The sequence below is a fragment of the Takifugu rubripes genome, chromosome 13 (assembly GCF_901000725.2).
Source record: "Takifugu rubripes chromosome 13, fTakRub1.2, whole genome shotgun sequence".
Taxonomy (NCBI): Eukaryota; Metazoa; Chordata; class Actinopteri; order Tetraodontiformes; family Tetraodontidae; genus Takifugu; species Takifugu rubripes.
The window spans coordinates 10736208-10762290 of NC_042297.1; the positions used below are offsets into that span (position 1 = coordinate 10736208).

A 26083-nucleotide genomic window follows, 5' to 3' on the forward strand; every position below is an offset into this window, starting at 1 on the left:
AAACAGTGCGAAATACCAGTGTTGTGTTTAATCGCTGCAGACTGTCTCAGACACACAGAAAGCGGTGTTAATCCAACTGTTGCCAGGAGACAAAAGCAGACTTTATTGCCACAATAGGAATCTTCAAACACCAGAACACATCAGCACTTACACATGGAACAAAGTGGTAGAACATGAGTTGTAATGAAGAGCAGGGAAACTAATTATGAGTCTACAACACTTAAAGGTGACAAATCCAGGACAGTAGATGTTTGGCTCAAATACGGATTTCACTGACCTGGTGTACAGATGAAACATGTGCTCGCTCCTGATAAATAATGATTGATTACAGGCAGGCGGCAGAGACATTCGGAGTATGTGCTCAAGCTGTTGTCCACTTCAAGTATATTTACAGAATAAAGGCCTTTCCCACCCACCCCCCCGACACAAATTCACGGCAGCGCAGTGAAAGTGCAAGAAAGACGACATTCAACCGACTGTCTGCAGCAGCAACATTTAGGATACAGGATCTACTGAACGTATGTCACACCACAACATCTGAGCTCACGTGTGCACCCTTTTCACTGTTCTATAATGTAAAAATATGATTGGTGGGTTTCTGGACTGGATTCAGAATGTGGCAGCTCTGACGCAAGAAACGTGTGTGAGCACTAAGGCAGGTGGAGATGTCACCATTCCTGGCAGTATCAGCGTGAGATCTAGGTAAAGATCAACCATGATGAGGTCATTGTTTATAACTAATAATATAAGAGATCAGTGCTACACCCTTAATGTTCAGGAGGAGTCTCTTCCCAATATTCAGTTTCAGGAGGAACCAATGTGAAGAGACATAAGATCATTAGGTCAAACCAAAGTAAGAAGGAGAGGCCAGAAGAGACAACGAAGCTGCCTCGTCGCACCAGTCCACCAGTGTTACACCGAAACAGCTGACTGGCTGTGGCGACCCCTAAAAGGGACAACCCAAAGTGGTAGAAGTTAAAAATGTAGGTAATGGACAAAAGGTAGGAGATTACGGATTACAAAAAAGATCTCATATTTTTCACGTTATGATAGCTCATAAACTGAAATGTGGAAAACTGAAAAGCAGTTCTCTGTTTCATCATAACAGTTGGAATTCAAACTAAAGGGGAACAGACCTGGAATGTTTGATGTCCTCATATTTGTGAGCACAAATAAGATAAAAATAAACAGTTGTAGCAGATGGTTCAAATCTTCCATCTTCAGATGCTAATGAACATGTCTTTACTAACAGGAATGATGTGATCCGTGCAGATGATGTCATTGTGTCCTGTTCCATGAAATTATTGAATATATCTTCGCATTTTTCAAAAAATAAATGTCAAGCCAACGACAAGAAGGTAGCTAACAGAGCTAATGATGCTAACGAGGAAAACAGCAGCAGTTAGAGTGTGTGTATATGTGTGCTTGTGTGGAGCAGCTTCTTCTTCTCTATGCTCATCGGTACCTCTGTTTTTACAAGTGAGTGGGGCCCCGGCTGTGATGCTCAGGAGGTGGTGCTGTCACCAGGCTCCTCACGTAGACACGCGGGTTTCTCAGTCTCCCTGAGTTTGGAGCGGAAATGGGTAGTGGGGGCGGAGCCACAGATCCAGGTGGCATAAGCGGCTGCACCTCTTGTGCTTTCACATCCTCTTCCTCCTCCTCCTCCTCCTTTTCCTCCGTCCTCTTTGTCGTCTTCTCTGGAAACCTGGAGGTGTCTTGTGACCCCAGAGCTCCAGTGAAGGAGGTGCTACTCGTAGGTGTGTAGGAGGCAGGTCGAACTCCACCAGGTTTAGACAAGGCACCAACACGGGGGTGGACAGGCTCTGGAGGGGCAGGGGGGGCAGGAGGGGAGGAGATGCTTTCTAGAGAAGAAATGCTCTGGTTCCAGGCTCTCTGCAGGTCAACAGGGATTATTTTAATAGCTTCCACAGAGACACAGGGGGGAGGAGAACCCATGCCAGCCTTCCATGGGAGGTGGCAGTCTGAAGTGGGGGGTGAGAGGGGGGCAGGATCTGGTCTTGCACTCTCATTCAGAATTGCTGGACCTAATGGAGGAGACAGGCTCATAGGGGTCTTCTTCAAGTACTGCTTCCATGTTCTTTTTCATGAGCTCTCACCTGACTTTGGTCGCTGTTTCGGCGTCTCGACTTTACGAGCGACAAAGACGATCCCAACATCTTCTTCCTTCTCAGGGCCTGGTGTACCCTGTTTCTCCTCCTCAGATTCCATAGGCACCCCCACAGAATCTGAACACGGCGGATTTACATGAACCACAATCAATAGCAAACCAAACCTGAGCTAATTTGATTGGTAGAATATCAAGTGTGTGTTAGCTTGTGAGTTGACTAAGCACGGTGTTAAGCCCAGATGAACACGTGCCGTAATAAATACCTTTAATCTATGATTAGTGGGCAAGAGATTTAGACTCAAACACTCTGGGATTATGGGTAATGTAGGCATACAGCTTGTTTTTAACCATTTTCATGAGCCAAACTGCCCACACACAATTTCGCCTTGTGTGTTTGGCAGTGTTTTATCCACGAATGGGAAGAATTTGAAGAGTGTGACGAATACTCACTTTTATCGTGCCAGCTGACGTTTCGTCGTGGTTTGTCATCTCCATCGTCTTTGCTGTCAGACCCACGCCGCTGTGAGAGGAAACAGGAAGTACATAAAGGATAAACAGTGTCCCCTTACAACAAGCAGCAATTGTAAAGGTGTAGTGTTTCCTCTGCCCTGAGTGTGTTTGCAAGTGTGTGTGTGTTTGAAGTGCGTGTGCCACTGTCATGTTTGTTCACCTTCTTCAGGCTGCGCTCTTTCTTATGGCGTTTATGACGGCTGGATTTGAACGTCTCCATTCGGCTCTTCATGTTCCGCTGAAACACCTCTCGATCCTGACGGTCTTGGCGTTCTGTCAGCCCCCCGGGCATGAAATGACGACTGTACTGCCACTGATACTGTACATTACCGGACAAGACAAGAACACAGCAACATTAAGGATTACAGCTGATTATCCCCGCAGGAAGGAGTGCCACTTTTTCTGAGATACTACGAGCTTGGAGTAGCTTCTCAATGCTACATGTGCTAATTGGATCTTCAAGCTCTAGTATAGCGGCTGGATAAACGTATAAAGCCCCAATATTAAGACAATGGTACACATGTACTGTATGTGCACGTATACATGGGTCACCTGTCTCCTGGGCTTGTACAGGTTCTCTGTCAGGAAATGGTGGGTCTCCATGTCTTCTTCTACTTTGGCTCCAGGGATGTTATCAATCACCTGAAGGTCCAGACACACACCACTGCCATTCTCACGCCTGCAACACAGTGAGCGTCGCGCTAACTTCGATGCTATTGTGCACCTCAAACACACCGGAGAAACAAAACTCTGAAGGTGGCATTTCACCAGACGTGGAAACAATCAACGTTTGTTGTTTCTGTTTGGCATCAACTTTGTACGAATGACAAAGCAGAAATGCAGTAACAGGTTATGGTCGTGTGACTCACAGGTAGTTGGTGACGTTGGTAAACGATGTTCTGCTGGCCATGGAGGGCAGAGACAACCTGGCAGAGGTCAGCACGTTCCCGCCCTGCATGCACACACTTGTTCTCGTGAGGACTCACCAAGACACCCACCCTCAAAGTGAGGACTGCTCCATCCCCTTTACCTGGTCGATGACACTGATGGCGTCCCTGATGTTGATCTTCTGATACGCCTCCCACAATTCACTCTTCCTGTAAACGGACTTCCTGAGCAGCAGCTTACTGAGGTAATTCTTATCAAACTGTTCCCACCTGACAGACAGAAGGACAGAAAGACACAGTAATACAAACAGACAGACAGGAGAAGAGAGAGACAGACAGAGAGACAGACCAGACACACAAGAAAACAGAAAAGCAGGAGGACACAGAGAGACAGAGAAAGATGGACAATCAGCCTGGTCTTCATTATCATTATCATATGGCATCTGTTGTCCATCCCAGGAAGAGGGATCTCTCCTCTATGGCTCTCCCTCAGGGTTCTTCTTTCACCAAGACATTATCCGGCCCTTAGAACCCTCTGAGGTCAATGATGTTTTGTGATTTGGCACTAATTTCACAACCAACCAATAAGATTCTTCTGCTCTAAGCCAAGAATGAAGGTGATCCTGACTTTGGTGAGGCACTGCCTCCTCCTACTGACAGATTTCTGTAACTACAACAGTATGAGGGATCTGGACTGCACGTGACAGTTCTGTACGTTACTTGATGTCACTGAGACGTCAACCTGATGACTCACTTGTCTCTCCAGTGGTGGTACCCCTGCAGCCCTGCGACGTCCTCCACTGCTGTCAGGATGTGGTCAAAGGCCTGAAAAGAAACACACAAGCACACATGCATGCACGCGCACAAGTACGCAAACAGAAACCCACATTAATGTTGTTGCACAGTTGTACATATTACTGAGCTAACTGTGTTTAAGTGCAAATGCTAATTTAGCAGTCCTGTAAAGCTATGGCACCTTTTACGTGTGTGTGTGTGTGTGTGTGTGTGTGTGTGTGTGTGTGTGTGTGTGTGTGTGTGTTCTACAGTTTCAGTGTTAAAATGAACACGGAGGAAGGGATCTGACCCTCTCGTGGATCTCTTCATTGATTGTAGGCTTCCTGCTGGTAGAACGAGGAACCTTGAGCCATTTAACCAGTGGTTTGATGGTCAGGCCCTACGATGTCACATGGTCGTGGTTAATGATCATGATGGGGACAGAAAGTGTGATGGCTGGGGATTTTTTTCCCCTACCTGAAACATGACGGTGAAGAAGACAACCACAATCGTTGTGGCAACAAAGTAATCCTTGGCTTTCACTTGAGTGCCATCCAATAGCACCACCAGTGCGAAGGCTACTGCCCCCCGCAGGCCACCATATGACATTACCACCTGGTCAATCTTGTCTAACGGGATGAGGCGGAAACGGTTCAGAACCCAGGTCTGTCCAATCACACCTGCAGTGCAGGAACAGAGTAGAGACAGCGTGCTGAGATGTGTCCTCCTCAACATTCCAGGAGACACACATATTTCTTTTAATTTTAGATTTTCCTCAAAATCTTCATTTATAGAAACTACGAACATTGTCAAAATTGTAACATGATGATATTTTTCCCAGAACACAAATCTGAGCATGCGTGACGACAGTCATCTTTTTGGGACTGAGGGACGGTGACTCACCAACTGCTCTGAAGATGAAGATAAAGACGAGGGTGCAGGACACCAGGCCCGTGTCCCAGGCCCACTTGGACTTGTCCACTGCTGAGATCCCCAAGAAGATGAAGATAATGGTCTCAGCAATGCTGGCCAGAGTCTTCATTGTATACTTGACTGTAGTCCGAGACTTCTGGGAAATGTTGGCCTCCACATATTTATTTGCACCAATCCCACAGAATGTCATCCTGAGTGAGAACATTAAAACCCACATCAATTTCATCTTACAAGGTAGCATGAAGCAACCGTGACAACAAGTCACAGAAGCTGAGTACCAGTACGGGTCAGACCAGTGCTGCTGGTGGTGCAAACTTACGACAGAATGGCGGACAATGAGAAAAGTTCCGCTGTCAGGTAGGCAAGGTAAACCAACAGGAAGATAAAGAGAGGCTCAATGATGCGGACCTTTTTGGTGAAACGAGTGATGAAGCCAAGGAGGACAGCAAAGACGAGACCAACCAGAGTCCCCCCGATACTGACGATAAGGAAGGAGGCTGCGGAGGAGGAGGAGGAGTCAAGTCAGTAAGGGTGTCTCCATGCCGGTGTACAAAGTTTGGTGCAGATCCCAAAACTGGTCCTGGTGAGAACATTCTGCTGTTGCTCCCGTTGACTTACCGACTCCCTTAAAATAATCTGTAGTCTGAACATTTCCGGGACCAACTTCCACAAAGGAGATGTAGACTTTATATAAAACCTGGTGAACACAGAAGGACAGACGTAATTGTTCTGTTTATGACAGTGTGTCGGTGTAAGAAGAAGGGACAGAAAAAATCAGCGGAAGTGACGCAACATTGTTAAAATCAGACTTCTTAATGGATGACTCTGCAGAACAGAGCACCTGCTGACGCTAACCTTAGCAAGGTTGTCTGACCTCTGACAGGAAGTGACAAGGTCATTAGCCTGATGGGGTGCTGAGTGTGGAGCTTAAAGAAAGTGGCTAAATAAACATGGAAACTGAGCTCAGAAATGCTGGCAAAACCAATGGACAGAATCTTTCTGAACAAAAGAGTCCCGGGAAACATGCCGTGGCCCTTGGTGGCGTAAGTGGGTCGACATCTGAGCCTCCATCTCTGGATCTCAGGGGAACTGCAGGTCAGAGCTGCAGCATTCCCACACTTTAGTGGATTAGCTCATATTCTGAGTGCTGCAGAGGATTAGAACCCTGCAGGGTTAATCTGCTCATGAAAGATTAATCTCGTCTTTCTTAAACTCCACACACTCGGCAGTAGTGCGACACGATACAGCTGGTTACCACGGCGACGTGCGTGTTGACTGCGTGGCTCACCACAGTGACGGCGTCGTTGACCAGCGACTCTCCAAACACAATGATAAATAGCGTGTCATTGATGTGGACTTCCTCAAATACAGCCAGAACTGCCACCGGGTCCACGGCCGAGATCAAGGCGCCAAACAACAGGAAGTCCATCAGGTCTGCCTGGACGCGCTCATCTGTGCACACGCACACATGCATTAAAAAAAAACAGATTTCTGGTGCTGGACATGATAGGAGTACAAACAGGAAGTGCACTGACATTCTGAGGACGCGTCAAAGTAAAAATGAAAGGGACTTTCTACTTTGAAGTGTCTTCAAAAATGATTTCCAAATGTGTCTCCTTCTCAGATTTTTGTGAAAAGAGTTTCAGTCACGTTCTGTTCTAAATCATGCCCCCTGTGGCTCGGGTTCTGCTTTGATTCAGCGTCAATAACTAAAAGTGGTCAACAACTAAACGAGTCCAATAATGAAAAGTTTGGTATGCAACTGCTTGCTGACCTATGACCCCAAGCAGTTTGGCGGCGTACAGGCAGAAGCCGGTGCAGAAGGCGTTCCACAGTGTTCCAACCACCGCGTACATCAGGATGGCTCCCAGGTTGTCAAAGAAGAGGCGAGCTGGCATGAAATATCCAGCATCACCCACGATGGTCGGCAGCAGGAAGAGGAAGAAGAGGGCCGGGTCCAGCTGGTACAGCTGCTTCTTATTGGCTATGAGGACGATGCCACCCAGGGCCAGACCCAGCAAAATCAGCACGCAGCTTTCAGGAACCACCGTGGTGAATCGCTGAGAGAAGTGGAACACTGTGGGGACAAAGAACAACCAGGATGACAACCATCACATGTCCATTTTCACTTGTTTAATTACTAGCCTAGCATGCTAGCTTCAAGAGAGAACACATACAGGTATGTATGTTAGGTACACACAGGGGTGTGTTCAGATGGTGACACTGCTGTTAGCTCATCTTACAGAGAAACATTGGGCATCAATGTTTAAGCTGCTTAGAAATCTGATAAAGACAATTCAACAGTTCAAAACAAGCGGTCCGGCTGAAATAAGAGCTGCCTGGCGGCGCTGACGGCACATCCTGCCAGGTCTGGATCTGGTTTTGTTGTGAAACCTCTTTCTTTGCTTTTTTTTTTTAATGAGACCATTTTGTCACGTCCTCAGAACTTCAAAGGTGTGATTGAGGGTGAGGGTCTGGGAAGTAAAAACCTGTGTAGCTTCCTGCTCAGCAGCAGTGAAGCATTATGGGAAAGAAACCTGTGCTGTGATCAGAAAGATCAGGTCATGTTTCATGTTCTGTGATCTCTGGGACGAGTTCTGGTCCTAAACATGGACCTGGCTCCAGTCTCTGTTATTTTATATTATATTATATTATATTATATTATATTATATTATATTATATTATATTATATTATATTGTATTATATTATCAGATATTTTTGTGTGGGAGAATTAGGTTACATCTACAGTAACTTGTTACATTGTTTATTTGTTATTAAAATGAATAAATGATGATGATATTTTAAAGATTACAGTAAAATATGAAACAACACATGAACCAACAGGTGACGGACACCTGTCCTGTGTTATGGTACTGGTACTGGTATTGGTACTGGTGCTACCACCACAGAACCAGGCGCCTTCTAACTCCCAAACAAACCAACAAACTGAGTCCAAACTTACAGATTTTGGCGAAGCTGGCCACCAGGAGCCAGATAGCGATGATGTAGGGCGTCTGGACGTAGCTCCACTCCCACTGGACCACCCGGTACCCGCCGCCGTGATGATGATGCTGCGGTTCCGCCTCATCTTCTCCTGCCGTGGGTCGAGCCGGGTCCTCCGCGGCGGACCGGGCCAAAGCGACGCCGGCACCCGGGTGTTCTGTCTGCAGCACCTGGAGGGGGAAGCGAGGCGACGTGGAGGGCGACAAGCCGAACTCGGGAGGCTGTGGAGCAGCCGTCCCGGCGCCGGGTCCGGACAGGTCCGCCGCGGACACCGTCAGCAGGAGCAGCAGCAGCGTCACACCGAGCGGCCGCATCTTCGCCCGCAGACAGCGGCGCCACATCCGCCTGCAGGGCTTTATAGGTGGACCTCCAGACGGAGAGGACACGGAGGAGGGGACGCCGGGGCTGCTCACGTGACCGCTGAAACATCCCATCGTTGACCTTTGTCCCCCCCCGACGCTGCAGCCAGTCACATTCCGAATGTGGTTCAGGAGCATCTGTTGCCCAGAGAAGGTTTTTTTTTTTTTTTTTTTAAATACTAAAATCTAATTAATTCGTCTGAACCGCTCCACACACGCCAGCTGGCGGCACTGGACTGGAATCATCAAAACACACACACACACACACACACACACACGCACACACGGGTCACTGTGATGGGACCAGAGAACCTTCACCTGACCTCCAACAAGAGGTCTCACATATTTACAGGGGCACTCAAAGTCTTTCATAGTGTCAGTTCTTTCTCCTTTTCCTTCGCTCTGCTCCATCTCTGTCCGTCAGCAGGTGCCCCCCCTCCATGGGAGCCGGGTCCAGCTGAGGGTTTCTACCTGCTAACGGGAGTTTTCTTGGCTTTCTGTCCAGAGTCACTGTATAAATAATGCTAAATTGAATTTCTTCTAGTACTTTGTTTAGCTTAATAATAAAATCAATGGGAAGGCTTTGGAATTTAAAAAAAAATCTTTATTGGTTGTCTTTAAATTAAAAATATCTGAAACAAGTTTCCCAGAATTACACACATACTTGGCACATACATGTCACATTCTGGACACACATAGAACAGAAAACTTTAATATCACATGACTTGAATGACAGCCTGATTCAAACAAATTTTGCCATCAGGAGAATAATAAAACATTGAATTATTTTCCTGTGTTTGCAAGACTGGAAAGCAGACAAGTCTCAGTAGCTCCTCCTCTCTGCTCCCGTCTCCAGGAGTCTCCAGGTCTGGACTTCTTAGAGACCGTCCTCCGGAGGCCGCTGGCCCATAGGGGGCGCTGGAGCTCCGCCCTCCCAGATGTGAAGGAGGGGAAATCTAGAATATATATATATATAATTTTCTTTTTACATAATGTTATTATCAACGCCATTTTCACTTAATAGTATGTACCTACATTAAATCTAAACTATATAAACATCATTCCCACCAAGTGACTCATTTAATGGTGAATTTCCACTGACAAGACAGACTGGAATCACTCATTCACTCACTTTCTACCGCTTGTTCCTCCACTGAGGGTCGCGGGGGGGACTGGAGCCTATCCCAGCTCAATGGGCGGAGGCAGGGTACACCCTGGACTGGACGCCAGTCAATCGCAGGGCTAACACATATAGACAAACAACCATTCTCTCTCACACTCACACCTACGGGCAATTTAGAGTTTCCAATTAGCCTAATCCCCAATCATGCATGTCTTTGGACTGTGGGAGGAAGCCGGAGTACCGGAGAGAACCCACGCAGGCACAGGGAGAACATGCAAACTCCACACAGAAAGTCCCTAGGCTCAGTCCCAACCGGGGATCGAACCCGGGGCCTTCTTGCTGTGAGGCAACAGTGCTAACCACCACACCACCGTGCCGCCAGACTGGCATCATTTAGTCTATTGATAGAATTCTGTGCTCAGAAAGATCAGCATGATGGCCCATCTAGAGGAAGGGAACCGCAACGCGGTCAGAAGGCACGATGAAGAGGTAGATAAAAAAAACCCGTCAATTTCAACTAAGATCATCAACTGTGTGACATTTTGAACCATCAACGCGGGGACATAATGATTATGAAATTGTGGAATTGAAGTCATTTTCCAACTGTTGATTCGAATGCTTCTACTGGAGGAGGCAGTGAAATCTATCAGAAGATCAACCCCACCAAGAAGTTTTTCACCAGCCGCCAGCGCCGTCCAGTCAAATTCTGTCTTCCGTCTTGTTGTTGAGTCCCAGAGCCTGAACCACTTCCAGACTAAGACCACTCTTCAGAGTCCTCCTCACTGAGACACACACACACAGACATATTGTAAATGTAATAACTACATCACCAGAGAAAGTCTCTACCCTTCATAATAGGAACATGTTAGACTGAACCCCCACCCACAACAGTGAATGTATCAACCCATCACAGTCTCCCACCGAGGCCTCGCTGACCTTGGGCTTCCTGACTGGTCCCACACCACTGCTTTATTTTGAATGAAACTGGGGTGGCAGAGCACTTTTGATTCATATTTCATCACAGAAAATGGAACATTGACCAGTCGGCGTGTGTTTGTGTGTAATCGTGTGTCTGTGGGTGTGTGCAATATATGAATCTGAACCGATAATCAGCTGTTTTGGACACACGGCAGCTGTTGCTTGATAACATTGAGGTCGTTCAGAAGGTCACCCTCCTCACCGTCCCTCACCCAGTGAGTTGGACCTGGAAACCCCCGGTACTCACATGACTTTCTATTGACCCTGGAACGTCTGCGGTTCTTGGGGCTGGACTGTCTGTCTGAGGGATTCTGCGTGACAGACTGGACCAGTCGGTCCATGATCTCATCTGTGGCGTCGTTTTGGGTGCTGTTTCCGTCCTCCCTGGCTGCAGATGGACTCACCCTTCCGAGACCTGAAAAGCCAGAGTCAGAACCTGAAAATGATGTAGTGTCACATGATGTAGACCAGTGTCTGATGAGGTTCTGGTCTGGAGAACCATGATGTGGTCTGCAATGATCTGCATTCAGGTGCAGATGTAACTTTAGACGACAGATGTGTGAAGAACATGAGCACCGCTGGGATGAGGTCTTACTGCGGACAGCTCTGGAGCGCCTCAGTCCTCCCTGCTGGACACTCAGACTGGTGCCGGTGGTCAGGAAGTTCTTCATGTTTTGGTGCTCTGCCTCCTGACCCGTCTCGTCCTCTGCTGCCAGGGAGACGGGGGACAGGTTGTCCTGCCAAGGCACTGCCCCTGAAAACTTCTCTGTCTGAGACGCAGGAAGGAGAGAAGATGTTTCTGTTTCTTCCAGTTTGTAGAGAAGGAAGAGCAGAGATGGACCAGTGGATCGGGAGGTCACCATTACCTCTGTGATCATCTTGCCTCTCGTCTTGGTCCTCTCTCTGTGAGCCGCCCGTTTGTGTTTGCGGGTCAAAACCCGTTCTCTGGTGGTCCGATACTCAAGAGAGAACTCGCTGATGATCCGACAGAACGTCGTCACTTTAATGTCCCGAACCGTGGAGGACGGCTGACCCAGGAACAGCAGGAAGGAGTGGAACCTGCAGGAGGAGGAGGTGAGAGAGTGGAGGTCCATGTCCAGGTGTTGGACCCACATTTGTAGAATAGACTACCTGTTGATGACTCTCCTGTGGACCACCTTCAGAACAATGATCCTCTGTGTACAATCCTTCAGGAACTCTGTCAACTTGTTCTTCAAGGCCACTTTGGTTTCATGCTTGGCCACCATCTTCAGGTTGTCCCATGATACTTTGCAGCGTCTCTCCAGCTGTACCAGGTTCTCTGCTAGCACCTCAAAGTCCACCTGACAGCACAAGCCGCTAGGTCAAAAGTCTCCCCCACTCAGATTTAATCAGTGTTCCATGCACTACACTACAATATCAGATGAACCACAGAGGAATAAAAATTACTTTAGCAGAGCGGGTGATGGCGGGGATCTCGGAGTAGACGTCAGAGGATTCTGGGTAATTTTCCACCACCTGACTGCACGTGTGATGCAGCAGAGACTGACGATGAACTGTGTCCTTCACCTCCACAACCTTCTCCAGGTAACTCAACTCAAAGCCTTTAGCCTGCACACACACACACACACACACACACACACACACACACACACACACTAATTAAAGCTGTAGTATGAAAAACAGGCGGTAATCATAATCTGTTTTTGAATCAACAATAGACATTCTGTGTCTGTGTGTGTGTTATCGGGTCCATCAGGGTTTTAGATTATTTCTCTGATGTGCTGCTCACACAACTGTCATGTGACCTCCATAGGTCATGTAACTGCAAGTCAGGGGAGATACTCCGTTGACTTCAGAGGGAGAACCTCACATTCTCCAGCAGATTCTGATGGGTGATTCAATTTAATGGTTTGTTCTCCGCTGTTACTTACAGGAGGAGACCAAATGTGTCAGTCTAGCTAGCGTCTACTGGAAGGAGCTTTAAGAAAGGTCAACATAGTAAAAAAAAAAACAACCTTTTATTCTAATAAGATGATTTTGGACTATAACTGTCGATCATCAGAGTTGATAGCTGTAGCTGCTAAATCTGTGTGTGTGTGTGTGTGTGTGTGTGTGTGCGCGCGCGCTCACATTGGAGCTGTTGAGGAAGTTTCCAATGGCGAGAAGTGTGGCCAGGATCCTCCTGAAGGTCTTATTGAAGGCTAGCTGCTCCATGCCCAGCTTTAGGTCAAAGAGCGGCTCTGCAATTTCCTGCAGGATGCACAACGTCAAGGCCTTCCCATGATAACCCACAACAACCCAATCTACAAAGTATTGGCTACAATCCAGTGGACCGATAGAGACATAAATTTGAGCTCATCACAAACAAACAAACATTTTAGTATCTGTGTGTTTGTGTGAAAGAGAGAGACAGACCTTCTCCAGGGCCTCATAGTTGAGTTTGAAAGCCCAGAGCTGCAGTCGGGGGATGAGGGCACTAATGGAGGCCAGGCTGAGCAGGAACTGCTCAGCTGTTCCCAGAGGAACATCAGGATTGGCCATCTGAGCCTCTTGCATCTTCAGTTTCTCCTCCTCTGTGGGGACCATAGTCAGAATTTTCTGCTCGACACAGAAAGAGGGGGTGGTTAGGTGTAACTAGATCTAGACATGGATCTAACTACAGCGGTCTGATGGCAACCATACCTCGATCCCTTCCTTGCTAATGGCAAACTCATCAAAGTTGAGGATGGCGGCTTTAATGACATGCACCGCTGGTAGCACAGTCATGCCGATGTTGATGGCATTGCTCCTCTTTGGGTCTAGAACCAGAAGCTCAGACTTTTTGGTTTCGGGCCCTTTCTGCACAGAAACATCCTATTAGTTACACGGGCCAAGCACAGCACACCCCAAGAAGGGATGTTAGGACTATTGGCCTGATTGTTTTTCAAAATGCAACATTCTTTTGATGAGAACAACGGCCAGTGACACATATTGGCCTCTAGAGGGGGCTCTGGTTACATTTTCAGCCTTTCTGCCGCAAAAACTTAAAATCAAGATCATTAATCTATCGGTGCAACATTCTTGCCAAACCTTCCCTGGACTGGTCATAGTGACAGGTTGTTACCTTGGAGACAGGCAGCTCCTTGGCCTTGGACTCAAACAGGTGTTCCAGGCGGGCTTTGTCCACTGTCACCTTATCTAGTGACGCCCAGACCGTGCCCCGACCAAAGCGACACTTCTGGGGGGCATCAGCCTGCCTCAGTTCCCTCCAGAACAACTTTACCGTCTTTTTCTTTTGAGTGGGAGCAGAGGGGGCCCCAGGAGGAGGGGGAGGGGGAGGAGGACCTAGAACACCTGGTGGAGGAGGAGGTGGAGGGGGAGGAGGAGGAGGAGGAGGAGGAGAAGCCAGGAGAGCTGGAGGTGGAGGGGGAGGGGGAGGGGGAGGTGGAGGGGGAGGGGGAGCTGGTGGAGCACCCAGGCCAGCACCGGGAGGAAGAGGAGGAGGAGCAGGAGGAAGGCCAGAAAAGCAGGAGGAAGCCGAAGCAGAGTCAAAGGTATCCATGTCCAAGACGTCAATGTCTTCCTCCTCCACCAGGTCAGAGAAGTCCAAGTCTTTGATGCGGAGGGCTGATCCACTTGGCTGCAGCTTATCCCAGGGGTCAGGGCTGCAGGGGGTCATCTGGCAGGTCTCCATGCGTAAAATGTGGCCCCCCACATCAATGCTATTCTGCTGCTTGAGGCTACGGCTCTGAGGGGGAGGGACATTTAATTAATGCTATCTGACCCACAGAAGCACTCTGGAGAGGTTTTCAAATATCAGCTCAGCCAACTGGCATTATTACTGCAGGACACTGGTGTTATAACTGCAGGACACTGGTGTTATTACTGCAGGATACTGGTGTTATTACTACATGAAACTGGTGTTATTACTGCAGGACACTGGTGTTATTACTGCAGGACACTGGTGTTATTACTGCAGGACACTGGTGTTATTACTGCAGGACACTGGTGTTATTACTACATGAAACTGGTGTTATTACTGCAGGACACTGGTGTTATTACTACATGAAACTGGTGTTATTACTGCAGGACACTGGTGTTATTACTACATGAAACTGGTGTTATTACTGCAGGACACTGGTGTTATTACTGCAGGACACTGGTGTTATTACTGCAGGACACTGGTGTTATTACTGCAGGACACTGGTGTTATTACTGCAGGACACTGGTGTTATTACTACATGAAACTGGTGTTATTACTGCAGGACACTGGTGTTATTACTACATGAAACTGGTGTTATTACTGCAGGACACTGGTGTTATTACTACATGAAACTGGTGTTATTACTGCAGGACACTGGTGTTATTACTACATGAAACTGGTGTTATTACTGCAGGACGCTGGTGTTATTACTGCATAAAACTAGCGTTATTCCTGCAGGACGCTGGTGTTATTACTACATGAAACTGGTGTTATTACTGCTGGACGCTGGTGTTATTACTGCTGGACGCTGGTGTTATTACTGCTGGACACTGGTGTTATTACTGCAGCTCTGTCTTCTGTTAATGTCAGCAGAGATGCACGTGAGTGTGACTGTTGAGAAAGACCACAGAGAAAGAACACAGAGAGTGTGTCGCGGGTGTGTATTCTAACCTTTTGCCTCTCAGCCAGGCGGGACAGAGCTGCCTGGGCAGACCCTTCCAGGCCCTCTAGCTCTGCCCTGCGGGAGGCGCTGTGTTCGCTGGGGCCAGAAGGTTCAAACCAGCCTTTGAGGCTGTTCAGACGCTCAAAGACTCGGCCCAAATCTCCAACTGGGAGGACAAAAATAAAAAGAGGTTTCAATCATTTCACCTGCTTTTAACAGTTGTTTGTTCATCTCTTAACATGCTGAATACTCATCTATACATGTCAGTCAGTCAGTCAGTCAGTCAGATAGATAGATAGATAGATAGATAGATAGATAGATAGATAGATAGATAGATAGATAGATAGATAGATAGATAGATAGATAGATAGATAGATAGATATGCTTTAATCACTGCAAACATGAAAATAAAAATGATTTAATTTGCATCAGCTTGTTTTTTTTCTTTAGAAAAAAAATCCATCTGCTTTTTTAATTTGTTGATTTTGGCCTCCTGAGTGACCAAAGCTTTGATTTAGGAGAAAACACTGACCAGGAACCATTTCCTCTTCTGTGGCATTGGAGGGAGGTGTGGTTGGACTTAGAGGAACTGAGGAGGAAGAGGTTCTGGAGTACAGCATGTCCATCATGAACTTTCTGTCATTAGACAGACCGCTGACAACCGCTGCAGATACACATGTCAAAATTACACATCAGGAAGTTGAGGAGCACCCTCCACAATAAAAGCATTTGCTGATTTATTTGTCCATAGTGCTGCAACATCATAAATAGGTGCAAGGCTATCCTTTACTAACACCTGACCTCCACCAGGTGGCACACGATCTACACAGAGCTTCACTGTCTTACATGGCACAGACAGGTACAGAGGATTGTGGGTAATTCTTACCTGTATCACTGTGGTTGTCTGAGTGTCCATTTGTGTCCAGAACAGGTGAACCTTCAGGAGATTCACATACATAATCACCATTTACCATATTTACCATATCAGATTATTGATCCACAGCTTGTTTTCCCACTACAGCAGCTCTACCTGGTAAATCCTCAGGTGGGAGTCCTTCGCCCTCCTCCGCCGGAGGAACGTCCTGGGTTCTGATTTCATCAGACAAAGGCTGCTTGGCCTCACTGAGGTGTTTGCTCTTTCTCTTTTTGTCCCACTGTGCAGCTGCCAGGCTGCGCAGGAAGGTGCCTCTGCAGGGGGGGGACAACGGCAGGGACGACATAAGACAAAGCTTAGAGGATGGAATCCACAGAGATGCAGAGGTCATCGAGCACGACATACCAACAAGGTTAGCATCCTGAAAAACCATCACACACAAGAACAGAGAATCACACAGGAAGTCAAAATTCTGCTGGTTTGATTATGAAGCAAAAGACCCATGGTGAATTCACCCTCATGTTGTGTTGGGCAGATTATTATAGAAGTTTACCTTGAAAAGGGTCACACACCCGAACACAAACCACGCGGGTTACACAGAGCAACAGAGGAGCAGCGACAATTCATCGGTTCGTGGATGTGATAGCGTCTCCACCTCAAACCTGATCACCAGCAATTAGAGTGCACCCAACAGAAACCAGAGCCCCCAGCATAAACACACACACTCACACACACACAGCAAAGTCCTGTTGGAAGCAGCAGAGCCCAGCTGTTCTCCCTCCATCTCCCAGCATGCAGTGGGGCCGCAACAGTACTTACTCAAACCTCCTGAGTACAGGCTTGTCCAGATTTACACTACAATCATCTGAGCTGCAGAGATACAACACACAGCTGAGGGGGTACACAAACATACGGACACACATACTCATGCAGTCACACTCACTCTATCAGACACACATGCACGCAAACGCACGCCACCACACATCCATGCAGTCCCACACACATACAGCAAAAGTCACATACACTTGCACACACACAGACACTAAAACACACATGTACACATAGACACACAAGTGCACACACATTCAGCACACAAACATGCACGCACAAACATGCTCCCAAGGTGGGGAGAGGTCCGCTGGAGCCATCTAAAGTGGGGATCTATAATATCAATTGAATGATTGATAAGCTCATCTATGGAAATAACGTTTATTATTGATTTCTGTGCTGAACTCTGCCACAAACAAAACAAAGATTTTTATTCCATCGAGAAAAAGATTATCAATCATCCAATCATCTATTAATCAACCACTCGGCTTTTAATCAATCAATCAATCATCTATCAATCAATCAATCAATCATCTAGCCATCCGTCATGAATCATCCAGCACACTAGTTTCGGGGGAGGGGCCAAGACATTTCTGTGAGGGCATCGCAGTTCATCACAACAGATTTCCCAGCAGGCTCAAGAATCATGGTGGGGAGCGATCGGGTCAGACACTTACCAGAACAGATCCACCTCTGCTGAGCTGGGGGAGGAATGGGGGGATAAGATGAGAGGACATAAGATGAGCAAAAGATGGGACGGGAGAGAAGATAGGGGTAAAAGAGGAGTAGCACTCCTTACTACTGTTACTATGGTAATAGTGAGAAGAAGAAGAAAAAGGAGGATACTTAAAAGAGTAAAGACAAATGGGTCAAATGGGCAAAACACTGCAAGTTGTGAATATGTTACCATGTTACCACAGTCCCTCAGTAACCCCAGCTAACTTACTTGAAACTGGTTTTGGACTCTGTGTGACTGCTGGACTGTTGTGGATCCGACTGGGATGACTTCTGCTGGGGGACACTGGAGGGGCTACAACACAGACGGTGAAACACAAGCACACGGCGACACACACAGCAAAATCAGTCGTTAAATCATTATCATGTTCCATCACAGTATGACCATAATATATTTTCAGCACTGTAATCAAGATCAAACAACATAGTTTTTAACCAAAATTTGAAATAACAACATATTGCGCAAGCATTTTGACATCTGCCAGGCAGAAACAAGCAGGGCTAAATTTGAGCAATCAAGTTTATTCCACAGCGCGTTCGAACAGATTGGAGGAGTTGAGGGCCAAGAGAAAAGTAACAAGCAACAAGGTCTTTGAGAAGGAAAAGAAGTTTAACTTCTGAAGACATCCTGCAGGGGGCGCTGTCTACACATCTGGTACCCACCTGGTGGGGGCTGACGACTCCTCAGAGTTGGTTTTAGAGAACAGTCGGGACTTTCTGCTCAGACCCAGAGCTGACATATGGTGGCTGAGAAAAGAGCGACCCCTAGTGGCCAACACCAGAAGAAGACAAAGGAAAGGACACCAGAAAACCAAAACCCATTAGAGGAAACAAGAAAGGAACCGGAACCAGAACCAGAAGCCCGACAGACCAAGACCAAACTGTTCATGTCGGTTCATTTGGACCTCATGTCCACAATTCAGAAAACAGGATGAACTCACGGAGGCTTCGGTTCTTCTGTGGTGGTGGCACCATCGTGGGGCACCTGGCGCTGTGGAGGAGATGCTGGAGGTGATCCAGCAGAACTGGGAGATGAGGGAAAGGGGTCATCGGCCAGCGGGGATGGAGCCCTCCTGCTGGCCTCAGGCGTGGGGCTGGATGAGGAGGTGGAGGCTGTGATAGGGGGGCTTGGTGTGTTTGTGACGGTAGGAGAGACATCAGGGAGCATCTGGCTGGACAAACGGCGACTCCTTCTTCCCTCCTGCTCGCTAGCAGCCATCTTTCTTCTTTCTTTACGCAGCTGAAAGGACGATTCATCCACCTCGCCGTCCTCGTACTTCAGAGCATTCTGCAACACACACGCACACTCTGAAGAAACGTCTCTTTGAATTACTTCTTCTGTGGTGGGATCTGTCACCTCGTAGATGGTGAATTGGGTCCGGAGGTCGGGCTCCGTCCTCAGGTTCTTCATGTGTTTCTCAATAATTTTTTCCAATCCCAACTGTTCCAGGCTGTCGGTGACATCATAGAACGAATCCTGATCTGGAAGAACTGCCAGGGTCTGAGTGGTTGGGGGGAAGGAAATAGTGGGAGATGGGAAAGTGGGGGCAGAAGGTGAACTAGGGTTACCGGGGTAACCATAGGTTCTGAATCACAGGCTTCTGATTATTAACCTTATTGATTAGAGTCATGCCGAACATCAGCAGCTCCGTGTCGGACCCATTTCTCTCCTTCAGGACATCCATGATGTAACTCCAGGGTCTCACACCTGAACGGTGCAGAGTGGGCGTGGTCAGCAGCATCTCAGTTCTAACATGGTACGATGCGCGCGCGCGTGTGTGTGTGTGTGTGTGTACCTCGCTGCGTGTCTACAGCGTTGACAGCGCTGATAAATCGCGGACTGTTGGACTCTGAATACTCCACGAAAACGATGAGAAGCTTGAGAGACGTTTTCACCAGCAGGCGAGACTTCACAGAGGAAAGAAACAACAGCGGTCAGGCTCTGAACACCACATAAAAGATGACATGAGCTGGATCAGACCCGTCTGGACTGACCGGACTTCCTGTGAGGGTGTAGAGCCACTGCAGAGTCTCGTTGTGCTGAATCACACCGTTCATGCCGTCGACAAACAGCATGATCTGACTGAGCGCTAACGGAAGGATGGCGAGGTTAGTGTCTTTAGAATTCTGTTCCTGGACTCTGTGTGGGCGGAGTCTCACCTCTCAGGATGTAGTTTTGGTAGTTGTGGTCAGCTTCAGCGCCAACTTTAATGAAACACGTCAACCCTTCGGAGGCCACGAACTCTGGAACCAGGTCTTTATCATCCTGCAGACGCGCACACAATAGAGCCGGATTAGATGTTGACGGGAACAAGCATGTACATCAGTCCAAGTTTTCACCAACTACTAGGACTATTTTTCAGAAGACCAGAACAGGCAAATACAAGTATTGTGCTTGTGTAACTGTATTCGACTAAATTTAAACAAACCTTTGAGTGTAGATCAATGAGAACACATACACATAATCCACCAACAGTCCACAGATAAGTGACACATGTAGGTTCTCCTTATTCCAGGTCACAGTGATCCATCAGAGAGTCAACAGGACCGATAAAAGAACCTGGAGGATGTGCCTGATCTCATTCAAGAGGCTCCTCCAGCTTCTTTTGTCTCTTCCAGTTGACTCTCCAGTTTGACTTTAATGGACAGAATACGTCGCCGCACAAAGCAGCACTAAGGAAGTTTCACCTGGAATAGCTGCTTTAGGGAGAACAGCGACCGTCTGAGTTCTGGACCCTGAGAGTTGTACAGCTTCTCTGAAACACATGGGGACAGCAAAATCTGCACAATCAGTAGGAAAATCAATAACCAATCGTATTCACAGAACAGCAAAACCGACATAGCTCGACCAACAAGCAGGGACATTGTTCTCCGATGCTGCGTGCTAACTCTGTTAGCTTAGCTGTCAAGACTGATTTTAGTTAGTAAATGTCAGTATAAAATGTGAGAGTGCATCTGGGTACGTTGCCAGGAAACAGCAGACAGTTGCCAGGGGGCTACGATGTCATTACCGTGAGCTGAGTGGACAAGTATTTCACAGGAGGTTCACGCATGTCTCACCTGAGAGAAACCACTGAGACCAAGATCACAAGGATCTATGCAGCGGGATACGGGCGGGCGAGGGGGTCGGCATTGCGTAATATGCTCTGACTCGAACTTAAGTTCTCGTACTCTGAAACTGCTTTCCAACATGTGAGGACTCGTCCCAGACATCTGCTGTCCATCACACTCGGAAACTTCAGCCCAACGGGACAAAAACAAGTCAAAGTTTGAGAAAGGAAATCTATAGGAGAGCTGATCAATCAGCTGATGGATGACAGCCCATCTGCTCTCCCAATCACAGCCCAGCTTCTGCTCCCCACACCCCCTTTAAGAACGTCGCAGAAAAATTCATCTGATGAACAGAAAAGAATCCTGGCGACCTTTGACCCTGACTTTTAACCTTTGACTGCCAGAGGCCCGAATAAATGAGAGGACCAGAACATCAGCCAATCCCATCCAAGCTGATCATCATTCCGGAAAGAACCTCCTGACCACCATCACCAAGGTGATCTATTAGTTTGATCACCTCACAGAGAGACAGATTTATTTAACCTCATGAGGGAGATAACACTCCCTCCTGCCCCTCCTCCTCCCCCTGCAGGTCCAAACACGACTAACCGTCAAATAACAATTCCCAAATAAAGACCTGAGCGGATCAACTGATCATCATGTTCAGACTGATCCCGATGAAAGTTAAAGATCTTCTCTGAGCAGAGAAGCCTCACACCGAGGAGAAGATCAAACTCCATCTTCATCATCAGAGGCAGCCGTGGCGTTTGCAACAAAGTGGTGTAATCTCAGTAAACTGGCTTTATCCACCCAGAAGGCAAAACTTAAGATTTAGGTTGCTGAATGGGAACACTGGCAGACCTGGGAATACTACAAGAACTGGATAAGACAGGAATACTGGGGCCCTTTATACAGAATTTGTGGCATTCCTGGATTGGTGAATTTCAACACTTGGAGAGTTGGGAAATGATCGTGCTCACATCAGAAACATGCATGAACTGCGCTTTATGGGAAATGATGATGCAGCACAACAGGAAGTGAGAGTTGACTGGGAAGTGCTGCCTGCTGACGGAGAGAAGAAGAGTCATCACGGCTCAGTCGGAGAGAATTACCCATTATGGAGTGAACGCGGACGGAAAGCTGTGTCCTCAGGATCAGGACGGGCTTCTTCCCTTTTCTGTGGAAAAGATAACAAACAGCTGAGCATCTGTTTAAGAGCACGGAAATGATGCGTTATCATGACAACGACAACAAAGAAGCCCATCAAAGAGTGAAAAACAAGACAGTCGTTAAGAAACATGCAAAAACATTCCATCCCGTCACCCGTTTAGACAGAGAAATGAGTGAAAGACAGGCCACGCCCATTCAGCCAGCCCTCCTCCCCATGACTCCACCCACTGCTGACCTACTACCATGGCAACATTCTTCTGACTTGAGCCAGAGAGGGAGGAGCAGAGCAAGACAGGCAGACAGACAGGCAGGCAGGCAGGCAGACAGGCAGACAGGCAGGCAGGCAGACAGGCAGGCAGGCAGGCAGACAGACAGACAGGCAGGCAGGCAGGCAGGCAGGCAGGCAGGCAGACAGACAGACAGGCAGGCAGGCAGGCAGGCAGGCAGACAGGCAGACAGGCAGGCAGACAGACAGACAGACAGGCAGGCAGGCAGACAGACAGGCAGACAGACAGGCAGACAGACAGGCAGGCAGGCAGACAGGCAGGCAGGCAGGCAGACAGACAGACAGACAGACAGGCAGGCAGGCAGGCAGACAGGCAGACAGACAGACAGGCAGGCAGGCAGACAGACAGGCAGGCAGGCAGACAGGCAGGCAGACAGACAGGCAGGCAGGCAGGCAGACAGACAGGCAGACAGGCAGGCAGGCAGACAGGCAGGCAGGCAGGCAGGCAGGCAGACAGGCAGACAGGCAGGCAGACAGGCAGGCAGGCAGACAGGCAGGCAGACAGGCATCTGATATCTTCAGAGTTCTTACATCACGTCTTCATAGAAGTTCTCCAGCTCATCTTTCTGCTCCAACAGAGACGAGTCCAGATCCAGGTAGTTCCCATTAGGAGACACCTGTAGAGTGCAGTCCTCCAACTGAACACACACACACACACACACACACACACACACACACACACACACACACACACACAGTGGCCCAGTTATGAGTAACAGCTTGAAGAACCTGACTGATGAAGCTAATTTGTTTCATCTGCAAACAAAACTGTTTCAGCACGCCAACAATGGAACACCAGAACGAAAGCAGCAACAAAAGAAACATAAACAAGAACAACAAAAACAAGAACAGCAACATAAACGGCAGCACCACCACCAACAACAACAACTGACTGATCTGACCAGTCGTCATTTGCATTTATTTCAGGCGCCTCCAGCAGCACATTTGCAGTGTTAGCATGGCTAACAAACCAACAAACAGGCTGCTGGAGATGAAAGAAGAAGAGTGCATCTTAAATTCTATAACCCAGTGGATGAACCGTGATCTTCCCCACTCCTGCCTTCACAGCCACGAGGTTGTGGGTGCGACTCCCCCCCCCCCCAGGGCTACCTCTCCCTCTGTGTGTGTGTTTAACTCAATTTAGCATCTAAGCTCCTGAAAAGTGGCTTTTAGGGCGTCATTCCAGGGTAATGATGTTGCTAGCAGACATTTGACCTCTTATCTGAACAGAGGAATGTTCCTTTGTGTTCAGTGAGTCCAGAGTTACAACCGGCCACACAATGACTCAAGCTCATTTATGAACCGATCACCTGTTAATTGATCAATGAATCCAACCAGGTTTATCGCGCTGCCTAGAATCACCCTTTGATGTTCGTCTTTCAATGAGACGTCTGTCTTCCAACAAGGTCGAGACCTCAGTTCTGGTCCCAGAACCAGCAGAACCGCATTCTTCCCAGCTGAGCTCCTCCCTGCCAAAACATATCAGCACCATCCATGAAAGCGACGTCGGCAGCTGCAGGTGAAGCTCTCCTGTTTCATCCAACATTCTGCACTTTCTCCGTCATTTACAAACGCCGTGGCTCCGCCTCCTGACCTTTATGGACCAGACTCCGGTACCATCGAGGCTCATATCAGGGTGTTCTGGCTCCGGTGCCCATTGTTAAAAACACCATACATGAAATACAACTTAGCATTAGCATAAGAGGCTCGTGTGAGCAGTTGTGTAACAAGCTCCTGTTTTTGTAATGTTTCCGGTGTCAAACAAAGCTGAGTGAATGAATGAATGAATGAATGAATGAATGAATGAATGAATGAATCATCCTGCAGCTGCTGCGTTCGTGCCTGACAGGAAGAGTCTGCACTGCTCTTATCGGTGCGCCGCTGTTAGCATCACATCCGTCCAGCTTATCTCCTGTTTACAGGAACCTCCCTTCCCCTGCCATCTCTCCCTCCTGCCACATGCACGAGGAGAAACAGGAAATGTCCACAAAGCATTCAGCAGCGACGTGCTCGCATCATCTCGTGGGGTTTCAGCCCCCCCCCCGGGCCCCAGGGCATGCTGGGAACAGCGAGGAGGTGGTGGGCCCCCGGTGCTCGGATCTTCCTCTGATGGAGAACACCAACAAGAACGGAACACTGCTCAACGTTCTGAGGGAAAATGGCACGAAGTGGGAACCACAGCACAGTCGGGAGGTCACCGTGGCAACCCGCGGTCCAAACAAACCAAATGTCTTCAGCATTCTGCACCGTCGTGCCGATTTTTAGGAGTATGACGTGTGAAACGGAGCAACTCGGCTGCAGAGCGGATGAGAGGCTGCGGAACGTCGGCTCAGATCTATTCATCCATATATAACGACCACTGTGATCAGCTCACTGGGATCATCAATGATACTGAATTAGCTTCTCAACACGTTTGATCGTTAAAGAATTGATTTCTTACTGAAGACAACAGTCCATAGATGCGAGCTCCTCGGTCACATGATCAACCAGACTGATCCACAGGTGAAGTCACTGACGGATAGTTATTAAGTAAGTTAGTTAGTAAGTTATTATCAAAATTAACCCGCTGTAGATGACAAATCCAAGCTGATCAATCAAAACTGATCGATATGTTTAAACAAAAGGTGTCATTGTGTTGGTTTTGGGATCCCACAGCAGGGCCTAGTAGGACCACTCCAGATGTGGTGGACTCAGGTTAAAGAGAAGAAACCACTACATAGAACCACGTTCTCCTCCTTTATCTTCTTCTTCCTTCTTTCCTGTTTGACTACACTTTAAAAATATTCTTTTTTTGGTGTATTTTAATCACAAATACAGGCAGCTACTTCCTGTTGAAGCGGGCTTCATTTTTGGACCTCATTAATGAGTGGAACATGGTGGACCTGCTCCTCTTGGGTCCACATAAATAAGAACACAAGTTCATGTTGGTGCCGATGACATCAGAACCAGCTTCATCCCAGTCCAGTCTGCGTGTTTTGGTTCTGACTCACGCAGCTAAATTTGGACAGAACCATCACAGGAGCCCACTGGCAGCATGGACCACATCCAGGCCAGTTCCAGATCCAGTACCAACCTCCTGGTTTCAGGTTCGGATCTACAGGATTTTTACTCTCAAACTGAAGAACAGCTGCAGCGCAAATGTTGCAGAATTCCAGAGGGATGGAAAACTCTGGAGTATTAAACTGAAACAGGTGATCAGTCCGATCACTGACTCGATCCCTCTGGGGCACTCAACATCTGAACATGATCGCAATAAATCTGCTGTCAGTCGGCTCGGAACACACGTCTGTTTGACACGTGACGGGTCCAGTTTTAGAACAGTTCTTCATGAAACCGAACTGGTCTGACTTCTAAACGCGTCCAGGATCCCAGGATCAGGACCGACTCTGACCCACCTTCAGAGGCGCCTCCAGGAGCTTGTGGATTCCGGCGACTTGCTCACTCAGCGGGACGTTTTCTTCCAGAGGGATCGTTGGAGGTCTCCGAGGTTCGGGAAAATTGGTGCAGATAAACGGATCCGAGTCGTCCAGGTACTGGACCCGGCACACGATAGAGGTCATATCCGAGGAACCGCGACCCAAGAGCGGCCGACAGGCTCAGAGTGATCCTTAGTGGAGACGACTGAGGTCGGAAACTTTGAGCCAGTGTGAAGTTCACCAGGCTGCAGGCGCGAGCATCCGGTAAACCTTTCAAAATAAGAGCATAAAAGCGGGAGGCCCTTATTTACTTGTAACGTCTATGCTGCGATAAAATGTTGTTGGAGTTGGATTTATTTCGTTGAAATGGTGTATGATGAAGAGTAACAACAGCATCATTTTTGCCATTTTCTTTGAAGT

At 47.9% G+C, this 26083-nt stretch overlaps 2 protein-coding genes and 1 long non-coding RNA gene across 8 annotated transcripts; 1 reads left to right on the forward strand and 2 right to left on the reverse strand.

The window, feature by feature from the left end:
• Nucleotides 1–440: 440 nt before the first annotated feature.
• Nucleotides 441–8836, reverse strand: slc9a5 (solute carrier family 9 member A5). Of its 3 annotated transcripts, none has more exons than XR_003890497.1 (17): nucleotides 8196–8836; nucleotides 7007–7309; nucleotides 6521–6684; nucleotides 5851–5929; nucleotides 5552–5729; nucleotides 5203–5423; nucleotides 4777–4979; nucleotides 4610–4699; nucleotides 4280–4350; nucleotides 3669–3795; nucleotides 3508–3590; nucleotides 3191–3317; nucleotides 2799–2957; nucleotides 2579–2648; nucleotides 2118–2246; nucleotides 1137–2045; nucleotides 441–946 (listed from the first exon to the last, which is right to left on the reverse strand). XR_003890497.1 is itself a non-coding variant. In XM_029846319.1 (17 exons), the coding sequence occupies exons 1-16, from the start codon at nucleotides 8731–8733 to the stop codon at nucleotides 1474–1476; spliced, it is 3114 nt and encodes a 1037-aa protein (XP_029702179.1). In that variant the 5' UTR covers nucleotides 8734–8836; the 3' UTR covers nucleotides 441–946; nucleotides 1466–1473. The 3 variants fall into 3 exon arrangements, 2 of the variants coding, with proteins under 2 accessions (XP_029702179.1, XP_003978413.2); XM_029846319.1 differs by having other exon boundaries at nucleotides 1466–2045; XM_003978364.3 differs by having other exon boundaries at nucleotides 441–2045.
• On the forward strand, nucleotides 3637–4751 carry LOC115252073 (uncharacterized). The gene is made up of 3 exons (XR_003890511.1): nucleotides 3637–3770; nucleotides 4292–4392; nucleotides 4572–4751. It is a non-coding gene; the product is annotated as an uncharacterized lncRNA (long non-coding RNA).
• Nucleotides 8837–9177: 341 nt separating the features above from the next.
• Nucleotides 9178–25807, reverse strand: fhod1 (formin homology 2 domain containing 1). Of its 4 annotated transcripts, XM_029846312.1 has the most exons (29): nucleotides 25643–25807; nucleotides 22779–22885; nucleotides 21904–21968; nucleotides 20429–20496; nucleotides 19901–20006; nucleotides 19736–19830; nucleotides 19537–19648; nucleotides 19354–19448; nucleotides 19098–19241; nucleotides 18682–19028; nucleotides 18404–18505; nucleotides 17952–18035; nucleotides 17683–17706; nucleotides 16997–17047; nucleotides 16334–16491; nucleotides 16190–16240; nucleotides 15836–15967; nucleotides 15312–15469; nucleotides 13782–14405; nucleotides 13361–13516; nucleotides 13094–13276; nucleotides 12809–12928; nucleotides 12125–12286; nucleotides 11828–12018; nucleotides 11563–11755; nucleotides 11292–11466; nucleotides 10944–11111; nucleotides 10383–10500; nucleotides 9178–9551 (listed from the first exon to the last, which is right to left on the reverse strand). In XM_029846312.1, the coding sequence occupies exons 1-28, from the start codon at nucleotides 25805–25807 to the stop codon at nucleotides 10418–10420; spliced, it is 4119 nt and encodes a 1372-aa protein (XP_029702172.1). In that variant the 3' UTR covers nucleotides 9178–9551; nucleotides 10383–10417. The 4 variants fall into 4 exon arrangements, with proteins under 4 accessions (XP_029702172.1, XP_029702175.1, XP_029702173.1 ...); XM_029846315.1 differs by lacking the exons at nucleotides 9178–9551; nucleotides 18404–18505 and having other exon boundaries at nucleotides 9971–10500; XM_029846313.1 differs by lacking the exons at nucleotides 9178–9551; nucleotides 16997–17047; nucleotides 17683–17706 and having other exon boundaries at nucleotides 9971–10500.
• Nucleotides 25808–26083: the final 276 nt, after the last annotated feature.